This window comes from Plasmodium coatneyi, chromosome 12 (assembly GCF_001680005.1).
Source record: "Plasmodium coatneyi strain Hackeri chromosome 12, complete sequence".
NCBI classification, from domain to species: domain Eukaryota; phylum Apicomplexa; class Aconoidasida; order Haemosporida; family Plasmodiidae; genus Plasmodium; species Plasmodium coatneyi.
The window spans coordinates 2,766,275-2,792,701 of record NC_033567.1 but is presented as its reverse complement, the minus strand read 5'-3'; the positions used below and the strand labels follow the sequence as shown (position 1 = coordinate 2,792,701).

Below are 26,427 nucleotides of genomic sequence, written 5' to 3'. Positions count from 1 at the left end.
TCAACCCTTCCGACCGTTGCCCAGTGGCATTCAGAAAGGAAGGAAACATTCATACAGTTGATAAGCCTGAGGATAAGAACATCCTTCCCATTTGGAGATGAGGTAATTTTCGTGACAGAGAGGATACTTTGTCCAGTGCGTTTTTGGGTGGACGGTTAGGGGTATCCTACGACACGCATTACGGGTGCATGACGGTGTGATGGGTCAATAATGCCGCTTAACTACACTCGGCTGTTCACCAATCGACTGTGCATAAGTTCAATTGGGTTTTTCCCATCTGATCGTTTGGCGATGAAACCGTTTCGCGGCGCAGAGCCCACTTGTCCTATTCAGCGTCATAACAAGGGGATACTTCCTTGAGGGCAATCCAAGCGGGAGCACCCCTCACTTGGACGACTCCAGCACAGCGTTCGTCTTCTGAATGTTCCTTTTGCAAGCCTCAATTTCGTTGACCAGCTGAATTTTTTTATATTCATATTCGTTGCATTCTTTATCCGTCGGAGAGACACCGTCCTTGTGTGGCACTCCAAGGGAGACAAGCTGATTGTACTGGTCCACCTTTTCTCTAAGTTCTGTCATCAACTCGGCTAGATAAATTTTCATACCTTCCTTAATGTTGTCTTCTTTGCAACTGGAATTCCTCATGTCTGAGAAAGTTTTCTCAGCTGTTTGAATTGCCTCCCTTTTCTCCTCTTCCGTTAAGACGGCTGGAGAGCAACTGGGGGGGAGGACTTTACATTTGTAACCAAAGAAAAGTTCGCTAAGTTTTTTTTTTTCCAGAATTCGATTCTGTTCAATCCGTGCAGGAAGCTCTTTGATGCATTCATAATTTTTTGTGTCCTCCAGGATCTTCGCCAGGGGCTTCCTATGCGGTATAGTGTCTATTGGGTGTTCCTTCCGGACGGGCTCTGCGGGGGTGGAAATAGGCTTGATTAGCAGATGACCGGATTAGCAGGTAACTTGCCCAGATGTAGCAAAACGGCTGCATCGTGGGGAGAGTGGACCCCCGTAATGGTACCCACTTTTGAACTCCGGGTAGCTGACTTGGGGACGTCTCCTCTCCACTTCAGCAGGTTCACTCATCTGTTGGTCATCCTTAGTAGCCCTCTTCGTGCTGATAAGAGCGGGGGTTATTTTGCTTTTCTCCCCGTACAGGTGGTAAAGGAGCTTTCCTGCTTTGGTACCAAGTCCGAAGGATTTCCAAAAATTTGTGTGCGTCTCTGGTTTTTTATATTTTATGTCCTCCTCGTCATTCCTATTTTCTGCATTCTCATGGAGGCTATCGTTTTCTCCCCCGTTGGCATCTTCACTTGTGTCACTTGTCATCATTATGTGATTGGCTTAACTGGACGTGTGTGTGCAGATGGGCAGGAAGGTTCCTCTTTTGGGAGGTAGACACACATGCGGGACTATACCCTGCGGGGAGGAACTGCGATCGGAAAAAAAAATGCCTAGCATCGGGGTGATCATTTGAGGAAAGGCTTGCCTAATGTGCAACGAGTATAGTCAGAGAGAGCACACCCAAAAGAATCTTCCCTGGGCGACCTCGCCAAACCTCGATGTGGAGACTCATGATGAGTAAAAGGACTAGCGGATCATTTCGCAGCAGTTCCAAAGTGGGGACCATTTCCCATATTCCTATTTCAGCATTTGTTGCGAGTGCCATTGTGCGCGTTACGTGCGTGTCTTGAGGGAGTGCCCCCTCCGCCAACGAGCGCGACGCACCAGACGGATTGAAGTTTAGAAAACACCCCTTTTCCTCCAAGTGTAAAAAAAAAAAAAAAAAAAAATCACCTAACCTAACCTTTAAAAGAAAGCATTTTTGTGTTTAAAAAAAAAAAAAAATATATTTTGTGTGGAAAGAAAAATGTAATATCTTGTGACAGCATGGGTTGCCTCAGTCAGTATGTGAATAGGTCCCCCTTTACTTGTCCATTTGTCACATCATTTGGAAGTTTCCGGAGCGGGAGCGTTGCAATGCTGATATTGGCTCGGGAATGTTACGTTGGCGTTTTCCCTGCCATGCGATCTGGCAACGTTAAAAATAAAAGAAATCTCCCCCAGCGGTGAAAATGCCTGATCCATTTTGGGGAAACACGGGGATGTGGGTCTCTCCCACATGTGTATGTTCCCACGTTGAAAGTTAAAGGACGTTTTTTCTTCAATATGTCACCATTTGTTCGTCCATGAGGATACGAAACCCTACCACTACGTTAAATGCTTTGTCACTGAAACAAGAACTGCTCGTTCATGTGCCACACCTGGAGGGAGTTGTCCACGCCCACTGTGGCCACCAAGAAGGTGTTGCTGTTGGCCCAAGAAAGGTCATACACACTTCCAACGTGGCCTCCATGAACAAAGAGCAGCTGCTTTGGGATCTTCTTCGGATTATTATAAATGTCGTCCTCCATTTTTTGTACCTGTGAATAATTTAAAGAATTCCTGGAAATGTCCCAAATACATGCTGTGCCATCATCAGAACAGGATCCAAAAATACCTGACTGCATCAGGCAGAATTTTATCCTATTAATACTCTGTGTGTGATAATCTATCTGAAGGAGGGATTCTTTTTCGTGCCTCAAGTCCCAGATGGCTATTAATCCGTCTGAATACCCAGAAGAAAAGGTGTATTCAGAAAAGGTATCAAAAGAGAAGGTATTCATAGGTGCATTGTGTTCTTTAAAATTGAGCTCCGCTTTGGAAAAAAATGTTTTGGCCCTTACGTCATATAGACTCATACAACCATTGTCATCACAGACCCCCAAGACGTTTTTAAATTTGGGGTGAAAAAATATGTCATTCAGTGACGTCTCTTCATTTTTATGTATCCACGTGCATAGAGGACTTAACGTGGGTGTATTTTCATAAATCTTAAAATTATAATCGGCACCTTTTCCGGTTTTATTTATTCCATACGTTCTGGGCACTTCGTTGCTCTTCGTTCCTTTGTTTATATCCCAGAGGCATATGCTTCCATCGGATGCACACGAGGCTAGAAGTAAGTTGCTCGTGTTTACATCACCAAGGACTTCATCATTACTGTCTTCTTCGTTTTCTTCCTCCATTGTTCCAATCCCATTAGTTCCATCCGTTGCGTCTGTCACATCAGGGTCGACCTCCTCCTCAAACGGAACGCTTTGCTTGGCGCAACTATCGTAAACACGATTAATGTTCCAACAGAGGCCATTGCCTTCCCCATTGTGCCCCTTCAGGATCATCTGAGGGTAACAAGTGGATGTATCTGAGGGGAACGAAGGATGCTTTGTATAGTCAAAGAGCAATATATTTCCATTGCACGTCTGGGTAACAATAAAAAACGAGTTGCTTGGTAGGTGAGTAGCTCTTATGACTTCCCCTGGGTGTAGTAACTTCGCCTTTACTTCAAAGGAAGGGAGTGGGTAACCCTTTTTCTTCTTTTTGTTGTTTATAAACCCTGTGTAGTTTTCATACTGTAAGACGTCCTCCTTTGTTGAGTACAGTGGTGCCTTCACCTCCCCAATGTATACGTATTCTGAATCCTGATTCGACGTATATGTGCCGAGGAGGATCTTATTTGTGAAATAATTCGTCTTAGCCTTGAAGGAGTTATCGACGCCTATAAATTCGACCGTCAGAGAGGGCCACTCCAGCTTGTTCCTCAACAGAGTATTGTACAGAAATGGCGTGTTCCTCCTCCAGATGATATACCGTTCGTTACTAATGTCCACGCATGCCTCACTGGCGGGGTTGCCGCTACTTATATTGTTGCTCATAATCGGGGTGTTCCCACTACTTACATTGTTGCTCATGACAAAGGTGTTGCCACTGTGCGGCTCCGTCAACGCAGGACTCCGCCCTTCATACGAATCGCTCAGGTCGAAGTTCCTGTTTCTTTCTCGCACGACGTCCATCATTTTTGCAGAAGTGCTCCTCCCCTTGCGCGGTGCAGATGTGAATAACTGACTGGTTGCCTTCCTCTGTGCATGCTCAGGGGTTGTGTCACTAAGCCGAACTTAAGCCGGACTTAAGCCCGACTTACGCCTCGCGTGCCCTCACGTGTGTGTATATATTATAAAAGCTAACGCGGAGGCATCATTGGGAACACTTCCCCATTTTAGTCACCCCAGGAGAGGAGGAAGTTGTACGTAGCACCACACAAACTTCTAACTCACGTGTTAGCCCTGCTCCAGAAGGTGGCGTGTTTTCCACACATGCGGAGTGGAAAATTAGAAATCGTCTTGTGAAATCGAGCGTATGACGGGGTGAGCCTGGAAATTCATTCGAAACGCACAAGAGTGGCCTTCGCTCGTTTGTCGGCTTGGCACATTTCGAAAAATTTGAAAAAGCGCTTTGTGTCCCCGCCGTGTAATGCGTTCTTTTGTGTATACGTACATGTATGCATGTATGTATGTTTTTTTTTTTTTTTTTTTTTTTTTTTGTTCCATGCGCACATTACACTGAACGCGTTCGTGTGCCAATTTTAAAATTTAAAAAAAAAAAAAAAGAAAAGAAAATTTAAGCAAAGAAAAAAGAATAAAGTAATAATCAAAAAATACCATTTGGAACATGCTGAATTGACTTCCCCCTCCCAAAAAATCCTATTCTCAAATTGTTTCGGTATGATGTGCTCCTAACTTTTATAAATCTCCTAAGTTCTTTTTCACTCTTTTGAAAGCTCAAAGAAAAAAAAAAGGGACTCTTCACCCATATCAAATAGGCAGCTTAGCAGTGAAGTAGCAAAACATGCGTAGCAATGTGGTGAATGGACGGCACATGCTAAGGTTTCCTTCATCCCTTGTGCCCTTTTGTTAAAGAAGGAAAGCCTCAGATGAACACCTATAGACAAAGGAAAGTGTCTCCCCCTTTGGGGCGGGGGGTCATACAAGCATTTAAGGAAATGCTCCCCTACCATTGCGCATATTGCTACGTGGGAAGATAGACAAAGGTAGACGTCCCAAGGGTGTAAATTGGATGCATCCATATAACCGGGTTGATAATTTTTACTAATCGGTAACTCAGAGCGATATACCATGAACAAAAAAAAAATAAAAAAAAGAGCTTGCTGAAAAATTGCTAAAACTGGTACAGAAGTAAAAACAAAATTCTTATCATTGCACTTTCGTGGGGGCAATTCACACAGTTTGTTTATACCAACTATGTTTAGATCTAACAAGGAGGTTAATTGTTAACAAGCTTGTAATGACAATAAAGCTTATTCACATCGGAGTTCTTCTCGCTTTGCACACATTTGTGTAAAATTGCATGAATGAGGAGTTTACCTGAACAGTTCAAATTTTTTTTTTTTTTTTTTTTTTTTTTTTAACCAGCTAGCTAATTCTTGCACTGCACTGGAATTTGCAACACATCAATCCAGTTCATGCAAACGTAAAGACGCATTTGAAAAAGGCAGCGTTGTAAAGTCGTCTATACATTTCTTCTGTTTTTGAAAAAATGTGGGAATACACAGGTGTGTGGCAAGCGGCCAGAATACTCAAGCGCAATTGCGCATAAAAAGAAAGGTCCCCCCCACACGACACGTACATATAAATACGTATATACAACCTCTCATGCGTTATGCAAGTGTCCTTGCGCCTTTTGGTGCGGTCCCCCCAACGAGGTCTTCCTCTACATCCCCATTTCAATCTTTGCCACAAGGGGGAAAAAAAAATACGACAATGGAAATTAACAGAATTGATAAAAAATTAACCCCCCCTTTTTTTTTTCCATTTCTTCACAAATTGAAAGGTCCAACAACGTGGGCAAACTCACATGAGTTACCACAAAAATGGTATATGCATAACCACCACGGAGTGGCAACCCCATGGGCGTCGTCATTTGATTCGATTAAAAGAGAAGCACCTTGCGAACAAAAAAAAAGGGGGATCCATCCACTACACTCATAATTAAAATGCGAACAGTTGTACATGACAGGTTTTTCCACCCCCCTTTGGCAAAAAAAATGCTACGGGAGTTGCTATGCGACGAACTGTTCATCGACAGGTAAGCATTGTAAACCACAAAGGATAGAGGCTGGCCCGATTTGCTCAAATATTGTGATGAAAAAAATATACGTAATAAAAAAATTGTACACATAACTGATTTGCAACGGGTCGGTGGAGAACAACCCTTTCCCTTGTGCTGAAAAAAAAGGAACATCCTGCTATTCATACAACTTCTGTGTGTGCCTGTTCCTCTTTGATCCTGTGCAAGCACGTCCAATCGTTCACTCCTGTACAAACGCATGCGTCGTCTCCTTTGCAACATCGCACGTGCAGGGACACTTCTTCACCATTTTGCTGCAGCTCTTTCTGTGATCATTTCACAACTCGCGAATTGGGTTTGTTTGAAAAAAAGTGGCACATTTTCCCCATTTCACGCTTCTAACCTTTGAGCAACAATGAAGCAACCAAACATCAACGGCGACTTGGGTGAAACTCTGCTGAAGAAAAAAAAAAAGGGGTGGGACATTCTGTACGAGACGGTGATGAATGCGTCGTCCCATGCAAGAATAAAGTATGATGAGAACGCCCTCGTGAGAAAGGAGCTGCCAGATTTGAACAGTTCCAGTCGGTTCATCTTCACCCTGTCGTCTACTGGGGTCATTCCGCGTGAGGAGGTGGAAGTCACTAAGGTATTGCTCGAGTGGTGCAGCAAATGGGCATCACATGGGTATCACATGGGTAGCGTTGCCTATTCGTAGTGCATACGCTTCACAGTTGCACTCCCCCCCCTTGCACGCAGAGAATCCTGAAGCTATGTAACCTGCGGGACGAGTTTATAAAACCGTTCATTGACATCGACACGACGTTGGTAGAAAAGAGAAGCTACTTAAATGCCAGCGAACCGAAGGAGAACGAAGACACCAAGTCGGATGAGCCAATTTACAACCCCAGCAAGGTGGTTATTTTGGAGAACTGTAACGCTTTTCTCAATTTTGTCGATGGGATTTTCTTCGTTCACTGGAACCCTGAGGTGGATGTTGGGCCGAAGAGTAAGCCCCGCGTGATGCGCTACATCATTGTTATGCCAGTTACTTCTTTGCGAAATGGGCCCGTACATCCTCTACATGATGCTTACTGTGCCCCCCTATACAGGTAAAGACCAATGCACCGAAGCGAACAAGCTACCAGAACACGCAAACATCAAGTCGACGGAGGAGTACCTATCAGCCATTCAAGAAATAATGGAAGCCGTGCAGGACCCCGCCTGCAAAAGTTTCTGTTATCAAAGATTGAAGTACCTCGAACAGAAATTCGATTTCCACCTTATGTTTAATGGGTCTCTAGAGTTACGCGAAACGGCTAACATAAAACACAGGGACTTCTACAACATTAGGAAGGTAGATGCGCATGTACACCACTCAGCCTGCATGCAGCAGAAGGTATTACTACGGTTCATTAGAGATAAGTACAAAACGGAACCTAACACCGTAGTGTATATGAACGAAGATGGTAGCAAAATGACCCTTAAAGATATTTTCGACCAGAAATTGAAGATAACGGCATATGAAGCAACCGTAGACACACTAGCCGTTAGCGCGCTAGGAAGCTGCTTCCATAGGTTCGACCTCTTCAACGATAAGTACAACCCATTTGGACAGAAACTGTTAAGAGAAATATTTTTGAAAACGGATAACTACATCGAAGGAAGATATCTAGCCGAAATTACAAAACAAGAAATAAAAAATTTAGAGAAATCGAAATATCAACATGTGGAGTGGCGTATATCTATATATGGACAGAACCCAAATGAATGGAAAAAGCTAGCCAAATGGGTTCTACAGAATAATCTGTCCAGTCCTTCTGTACGATGGATTATTCAAGTGCCAAGACTTTACCATATATATAAAAAGAGGAAGCTAATTAATTCCTTTGCAGATTTTCTAAGTAACATATTCCAACCTTGTTTTGAAGCTGTAAAAAATCCACAACTGAACAAAGAAATCTTTGCCTTCCTCCAGCAAGTCGTCGGTTGGGACAGCGTCGATGATGAGTCAGCCATTTCGAAATACACCTCCAGGGGTGGCGAGCTTCCTACTCCAGATAAATACACCAGTGAGAACAACCCCCCCTACTCCTACTACGCATACTACATGTACGCTAACATAAGAACCCTCAATGATTTTCTGGTCAGTCGGCACCTCCGCCCCATGGCTTTCAGGTGAGTACACCAAAAATGGCGAGTCAATGCGTACGCGCCATTCGTGTAGCATTTTCAAGGGGAACCCATCCTCCCCTACAATGTCCTCAGCAATTTCGCAAAAATTTTTCTCCATTAAGGATGTGCAATGTTCCCCTTCAAGAGTACACATGCACGCCATATATTGTATGTGTCCCCCCATGGTATACCTTTTTTCCCCCCTATGGCAGACCCCACTGCGGCGAAATCGGAAACATAAGCCACCTAGCCACCATGTTCCTCCTGGCAGACAGAATAAACCACGGAATAAATTTGAGGAAATCGCCCGTTTTGCTGTACCTCTACTATTTGAAGCAGATCGGGTTGGCCGTTTCGCCCCTCTCCAACAACGCCCTCTTTTTGCAGATCGGTATGCCTCCACGTAGTCCTTCGCGAAAGGTTCACTGCGAACAGGGTGCATCACGCGGGAGGAGGTTTTGCCTTTTCTCATGTATATATGCGTGTGTGTTTTTAAATGCGCCTCGCCAGCGAACTGCCAACCGACGATCGCTCAGACATGCCAAACTACCTTCACCCCACCCCCGTAGAGAAAAACCCGTTTAAGCGCTTCTTCAAAATTGGCCTTAACGTGTCCCTGTCCACGGACGACCCTCTCATGTTCCACTTCACGGACGAGCCCCTGCTGGAGGAGTACTCCGTGTGTGCGGTAATATAACTCTCACGGGGAGTGTTCACAAAGAGTGGGGAATACTCACCACGGATGAGGAGTACCCACCAGTGATGAATCCCCTTTTGCTCATTTATTCCCCCCCCTGCCCATTTGCCTTTCACCCATTCGTATTTCCCTTTCAAAGCACATATGGAAGCTCACCACCGTGGACTTATGCGAAATAGCAAGGAATTCCGTAATGCAGAGGTGAGAATAAATTGGCCCTTCTTTCATTTGAAGTAGCACTCTTGTTGCGATTTCGCAAAATGGTAAAAAAAAAGGAAAAATGTAACTATGTCTTCTTCTTTTTCCTTTCACTCTCCCCCTCAGCGGGTACGAACCATCCTTCAAGAAGCACTGGTTGGGCACAGACACAACTAATGGAGTGACAAATTTTGAAAACCACCCGGAGAAAACGAACATACCCAACACGAGGGTGGCGTACAGGTAGTTGCAACACGAGTGCGTGGGCGTCATATATGGCCTGCACAAATAAATGCATGCAATAGCAGTAGCGGTCGTAAATGGATAAGTCACTCCTTTTGTGGATGACACTTACACGCCTCACCATCACCACTGCAGGAAGAATACCTTTGAAGAAGAGAATGAAAACCTTTGGAGACTGGCGAATTACACAAGTGACGCGTGAGGGATTGCCCCGTAGAGATATTCTTCCCCTTCCTGGTACGTCTTTCCGTGTGTGTGCTTCCTCGATCGGAGTCCTTTAAATTGTCCACCAGTCGTATGGATGCAAAAGTGTCCAATTGAACATACGTTCATGTGTACGGCATATGGCCGAAATGGCAGTCCCTTTTTATTCCCGTTTGCAGACAACGGTAATGTTCGCTGCGCAGAATGACCTTCCCCCGTCTTTTTTTTTTTTTTTTTTTTAACCGTTCATACAAATTTGTCATATTTTGATGGCAGCTAGCTAAAATGTGCATTTTTTTATTAACCGTTCATGTGAATTGGTCATATTTTGATTACAGCTAGCCAAGTTTTACATTTTTTTTTTTTTTTTCTAAGCATGCAAAACAACACTGCGCTGTTGCACGTACACAACGCAGTGCATGTTCTCCCTTCAAACGGGATTTTCCCTCTGACAGTTCAACACATTTGGTGGCCAATCAGAATAACCTTCATGGGTAGCACATGAACGTGTTTCACCCCATCGTACATTAAAAGTTCCATTTCGGAATAACACCACGAACTTATCAGTACGTGTGGTACGTAAAAAAGGGGAGGAGGTAAACAGGTGTGTGCAGAACGAGGATACTCATTATTGACCTTTTCCTTTAATGCCAACTATGGCAAACGAAACAAAAAGAAAAAAACGACGGACGCAGAGGTCAGATAAAACGGTCACCCTGTGTATGCTCTTTTGAGAGAACACCTTTACGACGTCGTCGCGTAAGCATTTAAAAATTGATCCTTTTTAAAATATGACCGAAGGGGAGCGCACAAAGTAGTATCAACGAGGGTGCACTTATCCCTCAGCGTGCCATGTGTAGGTTTTTTTTTATATTCCTCCACTTTATAAATGTATATTTTCCCCCTTCGGATGCACATTTTGGCCATCATGCGGGGGGGACATATGCCCAAGAGAGGCTGCGAACTGAAGATTTCATAACGAAGCATCACTTTTTAGCATACGGGGAATTAAAAAAAAAAATTTACTGGAATGTTATTTTTAAAAGGGGGGAAAGGTACGATGCCATTAAAAATGACCAGGGGAGTTTCTAACCAGGTTCACATTCCTCATGAGTGAATGTCGGATGGGAAAGTCCCCATGTGCATGGATATTCATACACATACGCGGTCAATTATGTGTGTATACTATGCTTTACGCTTTTGCGGGGCTGCGTACTGTGTGTTCCATTGTGTTCCCATATGGTTCAGGGAGAACGTTTTCGAGTAGGAGGAATAATACATACGTGGGGCCATCAAACGTCAGAACCAAATCTGTTGCTCATTGGTGGAAGGAACGGGTGTACCACAGTTTACCTTTTAAATGTTCCTTCTCACCGCGATGCAGCATTCAATTCACAGGAAGCATGCAGATTGGGTAGGTTTACACCTTATGGTTATGGATCTGCTGATTGTTACCGTGTTGAGGAACGATGGAACAATTTTAAAATGTGCTGTAAGGGTGTATGCCCCTGTTGCACATACACATCTCTATGAGAACATAACACGGCACTCCTGAGCGCTTTGTTTGCATACGCGTAAAGATGATACATGGCAGGGGGATGGTGTGGATCGACGAGTACACATCCATACGTCATGGAGTGTATGTCAGGGGAATGTGCCACGTACGACCGTCGAATGGTGCGTTTTCCACTTGTGGTGACTTCACAGCGCCGCGTTACAAAGAATATGTCAACCAGGTAACCAGCCCGTCAGGGGAATAACACTACTACTCCCCTCCGTTGTATGCAAAAAAGGGGGAGGTAAAAAAAAAGGATTTCAAATGGAACAAACAGGCTAAGTGGCATAAATGGATTAAAACGGGCCGTAGCTTCTACAAATCCGTGTACATATAAATTTATATAATATATGTATGTTGTATATATAACATGTTATATATATAGTATATACAACACATATATATATATATATACATATATTTTTTTTTTTTTTTTTTTTTTCCTCTCTGCGGAGAACAGAACGACGCCCTTCCCACACCCTATTTTCCGTTAATTCACAAAAAGTTAAAAAAAAAAAAAAAAAAAACCTAAATAAGGCAACATGCGCAAAAATGCTCAAATTCGCACGACACCAGAGCAATGCTTTTTTTTTTTTTTAAAAAAAAGAATATTCTTGTAAAATTGACGAATGTCATATGCCCACTTTGCATGCAGTCGAAGGGGGTTAACTTTTAAAAAAAAAAAAAAAATATGTTCCCTTCTTAGTGGCAGTGTTACATAGATGTAAATTAAAATGCCACCTTTGGAACTCAACATGCACAGAGCAACTATTTGTTGCGATGTGGAAAACTGTTCTGGGGGGTTTAAAAAGGCCTTAAGAATGCCTTAAAAAAGGGTGTTAATTTCGAGCCACGTCACCACATATGAGCACCACACTTGTGTTCACGTGTGGGGCGCTCCTGTGCGATTCCCCATTTGCGAGCTCCGGTGCACAGATGGATACACGCCACGGCGGGGCAATTACAACACTTGCCGCGTCGTTGTGCACCAAATGGATGCAACACAAAACAAAAAATAAATGCACATATATAAGTAGGCATATAAAATAATAGGCAGATCAAATATGCGTACTTTTTTGTGCATACTTGTGACACGCGTAACAACAATGCTCAGCGCCCAACTTCGTTCATACGCACGGGTCGTAACACTGCGTAGTGCGAATCTGTGTCATCCTCGCGCAGCAAATTAGATCAGGTTACGCGAGAAATTATTATCACATCCCATAAAATGATCAATCCGTTATAAAAATATGTTCACGCGATTTGTGCGCCTCGTACAGTATCTGTACATAATGTATACATGCGCAGCATACATACATTTTTATTTGTAAAAAAAAAAAAAAAAACGTGAAAAAAAAATAAATGTAGAGAATTTAAAAGAAACAGTTTTCCACATGTAGAGAAAAAATAAAAATTGCTCCTGTTTTATAGAAGGGAACTTACCTCTCTGTGTTCCTACCGAACGTTCACATGAAGTTATGGAAATGTAACATAAGCATCCTATATCGCTTTTTTATTTTATTATTTTTTTTCTTTTTCAGCGTAATCATATGTAAATACGTACATATAGTACCAACGCGCAAACTTATTTATTCATCCACTTCGTATTCCCCCCGTGCGATTCGCACGCACGCGTGTGGAGAGACTTGCATAAGCGGTTCCTACAATACCAACACTTGTTGTTTTGTATGAGCGCGTATGTATCTCTCTCCCACTCCCTTTAACGTGTAACCTTGTCGATACTATCGTGCAACTATCCAGCAACTATCGTGTAATTCTATCCTCACGGGAGTTGCCGCACTTTACTCCCCCCTTTTCTCAGAGGAGTCATTTTTCCCCACCTGAACGTGTATGCTCCAACATACGTTATTCACTTTTGCGGCGTTGCCACAACCACGTGGGTATCACCGACACGCTGCTGTCACCACTTTGCTGTTCGCCGTGCTGCTTGCCTTGCGCCAGCGTACGCACATACGTATATATATTATTCACTGACGTGTATTCTCGTGCACTCCTTGCCAACTGCAGACGCACCTGCTCAAACCGAACAAGAGCATTTAGCGATTCGTGCACTATTCGACACTGAGTTCCATGTATATGAACTGAACACCTGTGTGCGGTGTGAAAACGGCAAAGCGGGTAGAGAGTCCCACTGCGGTGTGAGCGTGTTACGCAGCGCAACTGCCTTACATTTACACCTCCTTTTGGCTAACATTTGTGCGTGCAGTCATGCGTGCATAATACGGGCGTTAGTTCTCTGTACCGGCTTTACTTGACCGCAATTACTTGGCCCCCCATTTTTATCATCCTGTTTTTTTTTTTTCATATCATCAAGCAGGCGCAGACAAGGCATTGATCGATTTGCGTCGAAATGCATGGTGCCCTCCACACTAGAAAGTGCGTTTTTTTTTTTTTTTTTAATTTTCATTTTAATTTTAATTTATGTTCATTTTATATTTATGCTTTCCCATTTTTAGTCTTTTTTATGGGGACACTTTTGTAACATTTTTTTTTTTTTCACCACGCGATAAGCATTGCCTTTTTTTAAAACCATTTTTCATGCAATATACATTATTGCTTTCCTTCCCTGCGTTGCTCTAAGCTGCATAATTATATATGTTCCTTGCGAGGCCGGTCTTTTTATCTTTTTCAACTTTTTTTCCTTTTTGAATTACATTTTGCCATCGTGCGTACACGTTTATGCATATATTTTGGTCCATTTTTTTTCTTTAGTGCAATATGTAAAAAGCGTATTGTATTTTTATTAATGCAGCGTTCACTTTTTTTTTTTTTTTTTTTCCATTTATTTTTCATTTCATGTTTCCGCCCTTAATAGCACCTTTTTTTTTTCTTTTTTTTCAGACTTGTTTTCCGACCCGTCCATGTAGCAGTATTGTAAAATAAAGGGTGCGTTTATTTTATGATATATAGCAAAAGTGATATTTTTTTTTTCTTTTCTTTTCCTTCATCCATGCGATTATGAATAGATTATCTTAACATCCACTGCTTTGATCTATTTTCATGCAACCATATTGCCACCCGTGCATATACGTACAACGCTCATTGCATAAAATTATCCCGCGCCACCCCCTCATTGTGCGAGCACGAGAGTGGACATACGCTATTCGGGTATTCTTTTCCTTGTTGCACCTTCAGTAGCCTCTAAATCTGAGTTTCGGTTCCTTTCGTTTCGCGTCTTTCCATTTTGCGTCCTTTCATTTTGCGTCCTTTCATTTTGCGTCTTTCGTTTCGTATCGTTTCTTTTTGATCATTTCCTCTTGTATGCACGTATTTTATTGCGTATACTTTTTTTTTCTTTTTTCGCAAAGGAAAAGGAAAAAACTAAACCAAGTAATAAATAAAATATGTATTTCTTTTTTCATATGCATATTTGTTCTGACGATTTTTTTTTTTTTCCATGCTTTTTTCACTCGCAATCTTTTGAAAGTTGATTAAATATATTGTATGCATCGCGTTTATTACTTATGTATATATTCATTCTTTACCTTCTTTTAAATTTTTTTTTTTAAAGTTACCTTTTAGAGAATTTGTCCAAATCTTTATTTTTTTGATTATTTATTATTTTATTATTTTATTAATTTATTCATTTTTTTTTTTTTTCCCCCTTTTTTTCTTTTTTTCGAGATATTTTTTACTTTGTCCTTTTAAGCGCTAAGCAGCTAGCTTTTTTTTTTTTTTTTTTTTTTTTCTGCATATTCTGTTCATACGATTTATTCTGATTTTCTTGTTCATTCTGTTTTGTGTTGACTTGTTTGCGTTGATTCGCTTGTGCTCATTCACCTCTGTTCGTCTGTTACCCGCGCATCCTGTGTTCATTGTCCTATTGATTACCCCACTTTGAATACGGTGGTGCGCTGGTAATAGTTCGTACTTGCATCAGGCGAGCTCCCACTTGTGAGTTTCTCACGCTCCCCTTTTCCGTGCCACGCGCAGGACTGAGGAGGCTGAAAAACTCCATGTGAGAGCACAAGGAAGAGGAAAAAAACACTTTTTTTTTTTTTTCTTTTCCAGCCTTTTTAGTACGACTTGATTTATGAACGGAGGTATATGATCCGGAGAATTCATATACGCGTACTTGCGCGCACAATATTCTTAATACCTACAAGTGCACTGCATGCTTTGCATGTACATGTGCTTGCCATCGTGTTTGCGCGCTTGCGCCTCGGTGCGGACCTAAACAACGCTGCATCGTGTGTTCGTTCCTCACTTTTTAGTTATTTTTAATTGTGATGACTTGATTAAGGGAAACGCAACTCTTTTAAACTTTGCGCCTACCTATCTTTCGACTCTCTTGCGCACCAGCCTATTCATGCATATATAGTGTATACATATATACATATATATGTGTATGTGCAGGCACTTTTTTTCCGCATTCATTTGCCCCACTTTTTTAGTTACATTTGTGTTTTTTTTTTTTTTTTTTTGAATATCCCATTTGGTACCACTTTGTAGCTTACTAGGCGAAAGCACCAGTGTTTTGCCCCGTTTGATTGGATAAATACTGGGTCGCTTCGCCCCGTTTTTAAGTGCACCGCGTTTGCGCGCGAGCGTGTCTGTGCATGTTTGTGTTGCTACACGTGTTTGTGATGCTATACGTGTTTGTGTGATTATAGCTGTTTGTGTGTCAATACATGTTTGTGTGATTATAGTTGTTTGCGTGCATGAGTGCAAACCTTCACATGTAGTGAACCCCCCGCCCCACGTCGAAGAAAGAAAGAGGAGGGAATTCACACAGATTAGATCATATTAGGTCATATTATATCATATTAGATCAGATTAGATCATATTAGACCAGATTACATAGCCTTAGTTAGCCCCCCTTTGCACGGGCGAAGGGGCGCACCCAGCAAAGCGAAAGGAATAATTGGAGGAGCGATAAGTGAGCATAGTGGGCTGCGTGCAAAGGTATATGCACACAGGCACTCGTCGTATATACTCGTGCAGGAGGAGTAATGTTCTCACGAGCCACCATTTGTGCGAACAGGAAAAAAAAAAAAAATGGGAGATGAATCCTATAATGCATATATGATCCAAGTTCCATCACCCAACACGACATATAAACGACTCTAACGAGAAAGAGGCGAGAGACAATGAGAGCGTCATCAACAGTTAAAACTTCAGTCACACAATAATATCCCAATTACGACTACGTGAATTATTACAACGCTGCTGTTCAGAGAGGACAAGGCGATACAGACACTTGTAAAAGGTATCCAGCACCTACGGAAGCGTGGGCAATAGCTGGCCATGAGTAGCATGACTAACGTGAGCGTCGTTAATCCTAACGGCAGTTTCAGCCCGAACAACCCGGAGGACACCCTAATAAACGTCTCCGTGAATCCCAATACAGCAACTAAGAATAACGGAAGAAGCATTCAATCCAGCGTCCATAAATACATGTACAGCCGAAAAGGAGGGAACCTGAACGGAGGAAACCTCAACGGTAAAGGTGGTAACACAGGCGGGATTGGCAATCCGCAGGAAGAGAGTAACAGCAATTGCCCAACGAGCAACTCCCCCAGTCGAATGGGTGGCAACGTAGTGAAAGGGATTAAAGATGAAGAAAATGTCGGAGACCAGGAGGCCTCCCTGGATTCACGAAATGGAGTATACGCAAATCATTTGGGACGCCAGAATGGCACGCACATGAAGAACCAGTTTGCCCACTTTGCACGTGTGGCAAATGCGAACAGAGCAAATGGAAGTAATCTCCCCTACGATGCAGACCTTATCGGTAGTGAGAACCCAGCGAATATAGTCGACTTTGAGAAGAAAGGCAGCACCAACAGTAGCATTCCCCCAGGCGTTCTAGAATACCTTAACTACTGTAGAAAGTATGGCAATGGGTACGGCAGTGGTGATCATGGAAAAGAGGAGGAAGAAGAGTTCTACACGATGAATGCCGTCTCCCCCAAACGTGCAGCAGCTCTATTGAAAGATGGCGTTAACGGTGACGACAATACGGGGAAGGGTAGGATTCAGAGAAGCAACATGGCTTACCACCATTCGTCGGGTAAATATTCTGATCACCGAGTACGTGGAGGAATTATTCCTACCTATGGGAAAGAAAAAATGATGAGTTTGGCAAATGGGAAAAACATGATTAACGGGAACGTAACATCCTCCACGACGATGAGCAAGGATGGTAGTCATTATGGATCCTTGCGGCACGAACATAAAAGCAGTCGACTTTATTTGAATAGGGAGTTTAATCCAATGGGGGAGGAAGAGGAAGACGACGAAGTTGACGACGAAGACGATGGAGGGATGAAATGGCAAAGATTTAAGAACAAGAAAAAGTCTACAAGTAGTGGTTACCCCATGATGAGTGGCACCAGCTACGGTGTAGGGAAGGCCTTCCACAATGCTGGGGCTATGCATAGTGGAAGCCATTTTGACGATCCAAATGATTATTACCACGGTGGCATGTACAGCACGAATGGTGGAAGCAGAATGGGGGATGACCTTGAAATGGATGATCCCAGCGCACGAATACATTCTCAAATAGGCAAGGGGGCGTACTACCATGGACTGAGCCTCAGGGACTATCCCAAATTAAGCAGGGGAATTAGCAAGAGAGGAAGAGGAGGAAGGAAGAAGAGAAGCGAGAGTGGCATCAGATCTATTGCCGTCACCGGGAGGGAAGAACAACATGCCATACGGAGCTGCACCAGTCGTCGTGCTAGTGGTCGTGCTATGTGTAGGAGTGTTCGACGTGGTAGTCGTTTGAACAGTCTCCGTGGAAGTCGTCGAATCGGTCGTGGTGGAAGCGCCGTGGGGGCGGCCACCCTGGGGGCAAGCATCAGCACCAGCGTCGACACGAACATTGACATGAACGTCGGTACGAATGTCGATATGAATGTCGATATGAATGTCGGTATGAATGTCGGTATGAATGCCGTTACGAATGTCGGTACGAATGTTGGCTTGAACTACAGTGCGAGCAGTGCCCTCCCCGCCCCAACGGATGGAAAGGCTGAACCAAGCAACTACCATTTCTTCAATGCGTCCTTCTCGTTTGTCAAGAAGGAATACAACTTTAACTCCAGCATCCGAAGGAACTATATTTCCTTTAGGAGCAACTACTACGGGAATAGGAAGCTGTGGTTAAAGCTGAACATGCGAAAACGTGCCGCTGGTGGGGGTGTTGTACCTGGTATGTCTGGTTCTGCTGGTACAGGCGCAAGAGGTGAGGGAAGAAGCTACTACCAAATGGGGGGCAATTTCGGTCCAAGTGGAGACACAGAAGGAACGGCTGTGGGTTCCTTTCCGTATGCCAGGGGAGGAGTAAGAACAGAGCAGGAAGAAAACGACGTGGTGTTGATGAGAGAGGGGATGACAGACGGTGAAGACGATGAGGAAAATTACGACATAAACACAAACGTGAAAAGAAAAAGAAGGAAAAGAAGAAAGGGAATACTCACAGTAGGTTATGGCAAAACGAAGGGAACGCGTGGAAAGAAGAGACTATGCACAGAGGATAGGAAAAGGGCAATTGGAGGAGTAGGAAGAGGAGGTGGTCGAGGTAGAGGAAGAGGAGCAGGATTAAGTCGAGGAACAATCTCAACGGCCAGTAGATTACATAGCAGCTCACTTGGAATGCGTCTCACTGGTACAATCCGCGGTAGTAGCAACGTAACCCATAGGTATAAGAGCTCCTCCGCAGTGCTGCACAATGGGGATGCAAATATAATGACGAGCGAAAGGAATGACGACGTTATGAACAGCAACTCAGTGGAAGAATTAGCAGACGAACCATTCCTTAACGATATTTCTAGAGCGTATCAAACGGATGATGAGTGCATATACAAAGCTATCACCAAAAGGGAGACACAGAAGAGGAAGGAAGAAGAAACCGAAGTAGAACTCTGCTGTGAGAACACGCATCTGTGTAAGTATCTGAGTGATGATGATATAACGTATGAGCTGTATAGCAATTATTTTTTTAAAACAGCGGAGAGCGTCTCTGTGGCTAGCTACTTAAGGTACTTTAAAATTTTAAACAAGAAGGGACTTAAGATGAAGGCGAAGCGCATGGTGCCAAAGCTCAGCTTCAACTACGAGACCTTCCTCACATCTATTGTCACGACTAATGAACGGAAGACCGGTGCGGAAGCGAAATCAGACGTGGCAAAACTGGGCAACGAAACGGAGGATACGAAGGAGCCGGAAGGGACAATCGACCAAAGTGGAGAAACTTGCGAGGAGATGGAAACGAAGGAGGATGCTGCTCCGGGAGGGGACAAATCAGACAAATTAGACAAAGTTGATCAGGCTAACCAGTCCAGCACGGAGAAGCGCACCCTTGAACAGCTGCTCGATGCAAACAGGGAGGATCTGCTCGAGTGCACCCCAATGAACCCCATCTTCCTCTTCTTCATTCAGAACAGCACCCTGGTGACATGCTTCGAGAGCGTCCTCAAAAAGAAAGTAGTACAAACGAAGTATATTAGCTGCCTGAGGGGAGTGTTGCTCCAGTTGAGGGAGAAATTTGGTGACGTTGTGTTGTGCTCCCCGCACTACCGTGGAAGGGGGGGTCGACTGGCCCACCATTACAATGAGGGGTACACCCAAGGAGAGTTGGAAGATGGAGGGAAGCATTTCAAGCAGGGCTATGAGGGAGAAGAGAGTGGTGTCAATACAGCAGACTTGATCAATTTGGCCAATTCGAGTGAACTTATGGGTACATATTCCACACGAGGGTTAAAAGGAAAAAATATTGATATGGTAGCAGATGGCGATGCGGGTGCAACAGCAACAACAACCAGTGGTACGGCAACCCTTGGAGGAGAAAAAAAACGAGTGAGAGGTAGTGGTCGTGGAGGTGCATCATCCGGTAATACGACCAGACGAGGAAGGGGTAGTGGCTTGACTTCAGGTCGAGGAAGAGGTCGAGGAGCAGCCGCCGCAGCAGCAGCAGCTGCAGCAGCACTTGGCCCTGTCACGAATGGTTACTCCCTGAGGAGGAAAGGACCCAATGGAGAAAAATTCCGTTACTTCAATTTTGAGCAAAAATACAACCACAAATATTTTATAAACGATGATGCGTATCCTACGAAGGAGGCATGTCTGAGTGGAAAAAGAAGGAGAACTCTTCAGGAGCAGCAGGAGGCAATGCAGTCAATGCAATCATCGATGCAGCGCTTCTACAACAGAGGAGGAGGAGAAGACTACGACGACATGGAAGGAATGGGACCTCACCACCATATGATGAGAGGAGATATAAACAGAACCACCACTGGAATCAACTACAATGATCCCTTAAGTGGAAGTCATTTTTCCATAAAGGGCGAATTGAAGGATGGCAATGAGGAAAGTTACAATTATAACATGGAAGAAATGGGAAGGAAGAAAGGTGGAAGAGGAGGAATGCACTTAATGGGAGATCACAACAATGGTGAAAATAGTGAATACCACCAACACGGAATAATGATGGATATAAAAGATGAATTTTCATTGGAAAATCATCACCATGGGTTGAGAATGGCCACAACGACAACAACCACTCCCTGTGTTGACACGGACGGGGGAAAGAGCAGCGTAGGAGGCATGGAAGGTGCCAACGACATTGGCGAAAACGAGGAAGGAGATTTGAACACCCCGTCTTCCACCAATGAAAATAGCATGGTGGCCGTGGATGGAAAAGTGAGATACAAAAGTAAGGGTCACCAAAAAGCAGAAGGGGGAAAAATTAAGAGGAGAAGAAGAAGCCACTTTAATAGGAACCATGAAATGATGAGAACGTATGGTGGAATGATGAAGGATAATCCAAACAGTTACATGTATAAAAATTACGGTGCTAATAAAAAGGCAAATAACTATTCATGCTTAAATTATAAGGAAATAAAAGACATGCTAAAAGATCTGACTGTTCTGAAGAGCGGCTTAAATTGGAAGACATACAAAATGGAGGACGTTCCGAGCGAACTGTATAAGAATATTCGCCCGATTAACCAGCGGGTGACGGGGTTTAAAACCGTCCTTCTTGTGGATGAGCTTTTCGAGAGACTGTGGGAATTCCCCAATACGGACGTGATCAAAGTGAGGACCGTCACCCGTGGGGATCAGTTCATCGGGGACGTTCGAATCGACTTTTACTACCGCCAGAGTGAGCGCACATTGTGCCGTTCGTGCGGCCGCCACATACTCAAGCAGAAATTCGCCACCGAGCACTACCAGAGGAATATAAGTAAGGCACATACACTTAGTGGTGCAATTAGCAACACGGTGCAGTTAACGGTGCACGTTCGTATGATGCCATACCCATTCAATTTTTTTTTTTTCTTTTTTCCCCCTTGTAGACTGCTGGAAGGAAGTCATGTGGAGACTGGGAATCCCCGAGTTGCACTACTACAACTCGGTTCGCAACGAGTAAGCAGACGGAAAGAGGGGAAAAATGGTCCCCTTTGTGGAGGCACTTCACCCGTTATGTGTCTCCACCTGTGCATGCACATATATACATATATATATATACACATTTATACATGTGTGCATGTGTATGTGTTTCCCCCCTTAGCTTCTTCGACTCGCGCGTGCTGAACATGGATAACAACAACGAGCAGGTGGTGCTGGACCGAACGCTGACGCTCTACAACCAGGAGCTGATCAAGAAGGCCACGGATTTCGTAAACGATGAGCTAAAGTATTACGAGGAAAACATTGTAACGAAACCGAGAAAGAGTAAAGGAGCCAACCAATGCTTTGAATTGGACATTCTAATCCTCGACAACAACAACATTATCCTCCCAACTGTGAAGAGCGAGCTAGACGAACCCTACTTTGAAATTTCAGGCATTTATCCAAACAATGGGTTCCCCGATGGAAATTACTCGAAAAACTTCTGTTTCATTAAAATAACGTTTAATAAACTTGGAGGAATGGTGTTACGAGATTTGTTCACATTAGAGTGTGAGTTCCTGGTCGACTGGGGAGATAACCTTCTCATACAGGCGAAGAAGTACACGTTACATGAAGTATACGGCACGACTGATTCGCATGACATCCAATTAAGAAATTTGTATGATCAAGGATTTGCCTACTTACGTTGTAACGTTCCGCAAAAGACCAATGGAAAGGTACTTCTAAAAGTGAGAATCCCCAAAACGGTATGGCATTACTGGGAAGCAGTGGCTGATGAGACGCTAAAAATCCATTACGAGTTTTTAGACAAGCATAATGTGTGCAGACAGTTACTCTTCTGTTCCTACTTGGATAACGTAAATAAGAATTACGGTGCCTATGTGAAGAACTCTAAAGGAGGAGGGGCTATCTGTGCTAGCAACTACGACATGGACAACGATGGAGGAAGCTGTAACAATGACCACAGGATGGATCCCTCCCTGGATCGTGGGATAGATCCTTCCATCGATCGTGGGGTGGATCATCGGATAGATCATGGGGTAGACCACGGAATGGACCCTTCCATGGAAAACGATGTAGAAAATTCGATGGACAACTCGATCGAACATTACCCCCCTTATCACTCCCATCATCACTCACACCACCACCACCACAACGGAAGAGGTGAACACCACGGTAGTGATCACCACGGCGTGCACCACTCTCACCACCACCACCATGGAAGTGATCACCACGGAAGTGATCACCACGGAAGAGATCACCACGGAAGAGACCACCACGGAAGGCATCACCACAGGAGCGGTCACCACCACGCACACCACGACAGAAACGAAAGCAACAGTATCTCATACGACTATGCAAAGATGGATGAAGAATACCCTCACAGGACGTCCTACGTGGAGGGCAAAAAATCCAAAGCAGCTAGCAGCAACGCAAACGGTAGCAACAACAACAACAACAACAACAGTGGCAGTTCCGGTGGAAATCACCACCACTCTTCGGAACACATCTCTGGAGGGGGAAAGGGAATGCACTACGGATATAGCTCATCCAAATCACAAATGAACAACCATAGCAGCAGCGTGAACACAGGGAGAGGCATGTACTGTCAGAACAGTTCCTACAGTAACATGGACTACCCCCTAGTGAATAACGCACCCCCTCATCAGAACTTCCCCAATTATGGCATGCAGAACGATTCGGATACCAACTACTCCAAGAACTACGATCAGTACGGTTCGCACATGGATCTAAATTACTGACGGGGCAGTCATATGTGGTAGAGACGTGAAGTGGTAGAGAAGGGATACTATTATGTACCTTGTCTTCTGCCCAACGCACATTGTGTATGACAACAACCCACCCCACGCGGGTAGGTGTTGGTACTCACCACCTTTTTTGCCTTTTCGTACACATCTTACGCATGCCTTTTCATACACATTTTACGGCATGCCTTTTTTTTCACATTTTTTTTTTTTCTTTGCAATTTAAACGTGGGCAAAATAGCAAAAATAGCCAAGCAAAGAAAACATTTTTTTTAAAACCCCACGTTTAACTTTTAACATTCGCCAAATTTTTAATTTTCCATTTTGAAATAATTTCCTCCTATTTTTTTATGTGGTTTATTAATGGCACCAGTTTTTCCACCAAGCCAAGCATATTATGTATAAGCATATTATGCACATTATTGTACTCCCAATTTTAAGGGGTTCCTGATCCGCCTTTGAAGGATGCGACCCAGCTGTAATGGTGACTGTTCTTTTTAATTGGATGGACAAAGCGGTTAGGTGAAATGCAAAATGGAAACAAGGGCATATATAATAAAAAACATAAAAAGTGGCGGACACGTCACACTTTTACGGGATGCTGTTTTCGAGTAGAAAAAAATTGCATTCAAAACAAACGGCGCTTTTTTGGAGGAGGTGCTATCCTTGCTGGGGTAACCACTTCACCGGGATAAAATTTCCCCGGGGATTCCTTCCCGCGTGCACGCTTTACAAAAAAAAGGTGGGGGCTCACGGGCTATAACATGACATGCACACATATACACGTACATACATACGTACATACGTAAATACATACATACCTACGTACATACGTGCGGCGCCCCCAATTGGCCAAATCGGTACAGCGGGATGGAAGACCTGTCTACCCCCCCCAACAGGTATAGCCGCACTGCTCCTCGGACAGACATACACAACATGGTGCAACACCCTAATAGTCCGACGAACTGCTCTCCAGCTCATCAAAGTTGTCATTTGGGATGTTTGCAAGCATCACTAAAAAAAACAAATTCTGCTGTAGGCGCTCAAACAACGGGATGCACTCGTTTTTCAGTCCCTTCTTCATGAATTCATTAATGGCATAAAATAGATGATCGTTTTCGTCAACCTTTTTTTTTATTTTTTTTCTTATCATACGGTTCGACTCATCACCATCGTCCGAATCGGCACTACTTGGCGGCTTCTGATTAGACGACCGGGGGTGTTTTCCCCGTGGGGATTTTCCACCTAGGTGGCTAGCTACCCCTCCACATGATGCGCTACAAACCGATGTCTGCACGTTAGTCGTGGGGATGCTTTTACTTCCTCCTCCATGTTGTGTCGAAACGGCACATCCGTTCGGATTGATCAAAGTTGACTGAAATGAGAGGCTACTCTGCTGCTGCTCGATCGTATTGGTTAACATATTTGCGTTTTCACTCGGTCCGATCTGTCCTTGTTTATTTGATCCATGTAAGTAGAACACACCATTGGGACTCCCTTCGTAGTTGCAGTTAACAACTTCGCCATTTTGCTCCACCTTCGGGTTAATGTCACATGGGAGCTGCTGAATGGGAACGTTGGTGGGGTGAATTAGGTTGCCACCACATGGTTGTCCTTTCTGATTGTCATAGTTTGGCACGACGTATCCTTCTCTCCCCACAGCAGGTTCCTCCCCCACTGGGTTATCACCACCACTCAATCGAACAGGTCCATTTCCACCTGGGCACTGCTCTGCATTTTTTTTCCCGTTGTTGTATTCACCCACATAAATGTCACTTGTGGTCTCCTCACGATTTCCTTCTGCGGTACTCGTTTTAATCACGCCATTTTTTTTGGCATCGTTAATTATGTATCCCATACTTCATACTTTAACATGGCTAACCGGGTGAATATGCGTAAAAAAAAAAAAAAAAAAAAAAAAAAAAAGGACGATAAGGGCATGCACGTGCTTTGCATCACATGCTACATGTTTCTCGTGGGAGTACCAACGGGGTAGGGGGGTGAACGGCAAATAAAACAACAGGGGAAAATGGTAAAACGGATATGCAACAGTTGGCTGAAACGCTCATAAGCCCTACATACGTAACACGTACACGTTCACGTTGGGCGCGCATCGAGGGGGAAAAATAACCGTTCGCAAAGGTTACCGGGGAAAGGAGCGAAACATGTAAAAAGGGGAAACACGTAAAAAGGGAAACGAGTTAAAAGAGAAACGAGTAAAAAAAAAAATATATATGGAGCGTGTCAAAGGAACTGGTTGGGCAAACTTTTTTTTTTTTTTTTTTTTTTTTTTTAAATTATGCACGCGCCGCACATGCATAATAATATACATAGGGGTGGCCCAATGGAACTGCTGTTCCGTTGCGTTTAGTTCAGTAGGTTAGATAACTGGGGAAATATTCATACGAGGTGACCACGCATAACGTAATGGTATTAACGTAATGCGAAGTGTTGACGCGTGAGATTATTTCTCCAGTTATCCTGTTAACTCATTTGGGTCACATTGTATTGTATGTGCCTCCCAGGGGAACAGAAAAAAAAAATTATGTTAAAAGGATGCAACGTCCCACCGCACGTGTTTAACCTGCTCCTTGGAGGAACCGTGCTCGTGTAGTACTTTTTCACCTGCCATACCCCCCCCTGGAGACGGCTAAACAAATTGACCCAAAGGGAAGACCAAACCGCGGTCAAACCGTTAAGTCAACAAATGGTGTTGGTCCATTTTCTGCGTCTACCTAGTGGGAGAAAAAAATGCACATCCCACCAGACCTGAATTACGTCCAATGGGAAAATAAGTCAAAGTGATTCTCCCCAAGTGCGTGTTAACCCCACCCTTGTGAAATATCAAAAGTAGATGTGACAGCTTTTACGAGAAAAAAAAAAGACTACGTTGAGGGAAGGGACAATGTCCGACTAAATCAAACCATTTCTTCACGTCCATCCGTCCAAGTATAAATAATCGATAAGTGTACATATCCTTGTACCGTTATACCCCCCGGGGCAGATGTTACCTTCTCACTGAGTTCCTTCTCTCGGCTACACTCTGTTACAGACGTCATTTTCCTTGCGGATGTGTCTAACTGTAGGGGTCAAACGAACCCCCCAACCAGGTTAATCTAACGTGTAGGAGAGAAGGTGGTACCTGTGCACTATGTCTTTGCCACGTAAACACGTGCAGGTTAAAACGCATCGAACAAACTGAGTTGTTCTGTTCCCCCCCTGTGACATCGTGCCGTCTCACCAAACAT

General features: G+C 43.8%; 5 protein-coding genes across 5 annotated transcripts; 2 read left to right on the top strand and 3 right to left on the bottom strand.

Annotated features, from left to right (window-relative positions):
• Positions 1-384: 384 nt before the first annotated feature.
• PCOAH_00042920 (Uncharacterized protein) lies at positions 385-1,329 on the bottom strand (the record flags this gene model as incomplete). The annotated part of the gene is made up of 2 exons (XM_020061076.1): positions 385-908; positions 1,023-1,329. 2 exons carry the CDS (start codon positions 1,327-1,329, stop codon positions 385-387), a joined length of 831 nt encoding a protein of 276 aa, XP_019917059.1.
• An 896-nt stretch (positions 1,330-2,225) lies between these two features.
• PCOAH_00042910 (Chromatin assembly factor 1 subunit) lies at positions 2,226-3,893 on the bottom strand (the record flags this gene model as incomplete). The annotated part of the gene is made up of 1 exon (XM_020061075.1): positions 2,226-3,893. The coding sequence occupies one exon, from the start codon at positions 3,891-3,893 to the stop codon at positions 2,226-2,228; it is 1,668 nt and encodes a 555-aa protein (XP_019916567.1).
• Positions 3,894-6,376: 2,483 nt separating this feature from the next.
• On the top strand, positions 6,377-9,476 carry PCOAH_00042900 (Adenosine/AMP deaminase; the record flags this gene model as incomplete). Its single annotated transcript, XM_020061074.1, has 8 exons — positions 6,377-6,610; positions 6,721-6,970; positions 7,074-8,139; positions 8,349-8,527; positions 8,706-8,824; positions 8,973-9,034; positions 9,158-9,274; positions 9,410-9,476. 8 exons carry the CDS (start codon positions 6,377-6,379, stop codon positions 9,474-9,476), a joined length of 2,094 nt encoding a protein of 697 aa, XP_019916873.1.
• A 6,825-nt stretch (positions 9,477-16,301) lies between these two features.
• On the top strand, positions 16,302-23,176 carry PCOAH_00042890 (Uncharacterized protein; the record flags this gene model as incomplete). The annotated part of the gene is made up of 3 exons (XM_020061073.1): positions 16,302-21,243; positions 21,356-21,425; positions 21,571-23,176. The coding sequence occupies 3 exons, from the start codon at positions 16,302-16,304 to the stop codon at positions 23,174-23,176; spliced, it is 6,618 nt and encodes a 2,205-aa protein (XP_019916703.1).
• A 952-nt stretch (positions 23,177-24,128) lies between these two features.
• PCOAH_00042880 (Uncharacterized protein) lies at positions 24,129-25,037 on the bottom strand (the record flags this gene model as incomplete). The annotated part of the gene is made up of 1 exon (XM_020061072.1): positions 24,129-25,037. The coding sequence occupies one exon, from the start codon at positions 25,035-25,037 to the stop codon at positions 24,129-24,131; it is 909 nt and encodes a 302-aa protein (XP_019916878.1).
• Positions 25,038-26,427: the final 1,390 nt, after the last annotated feature.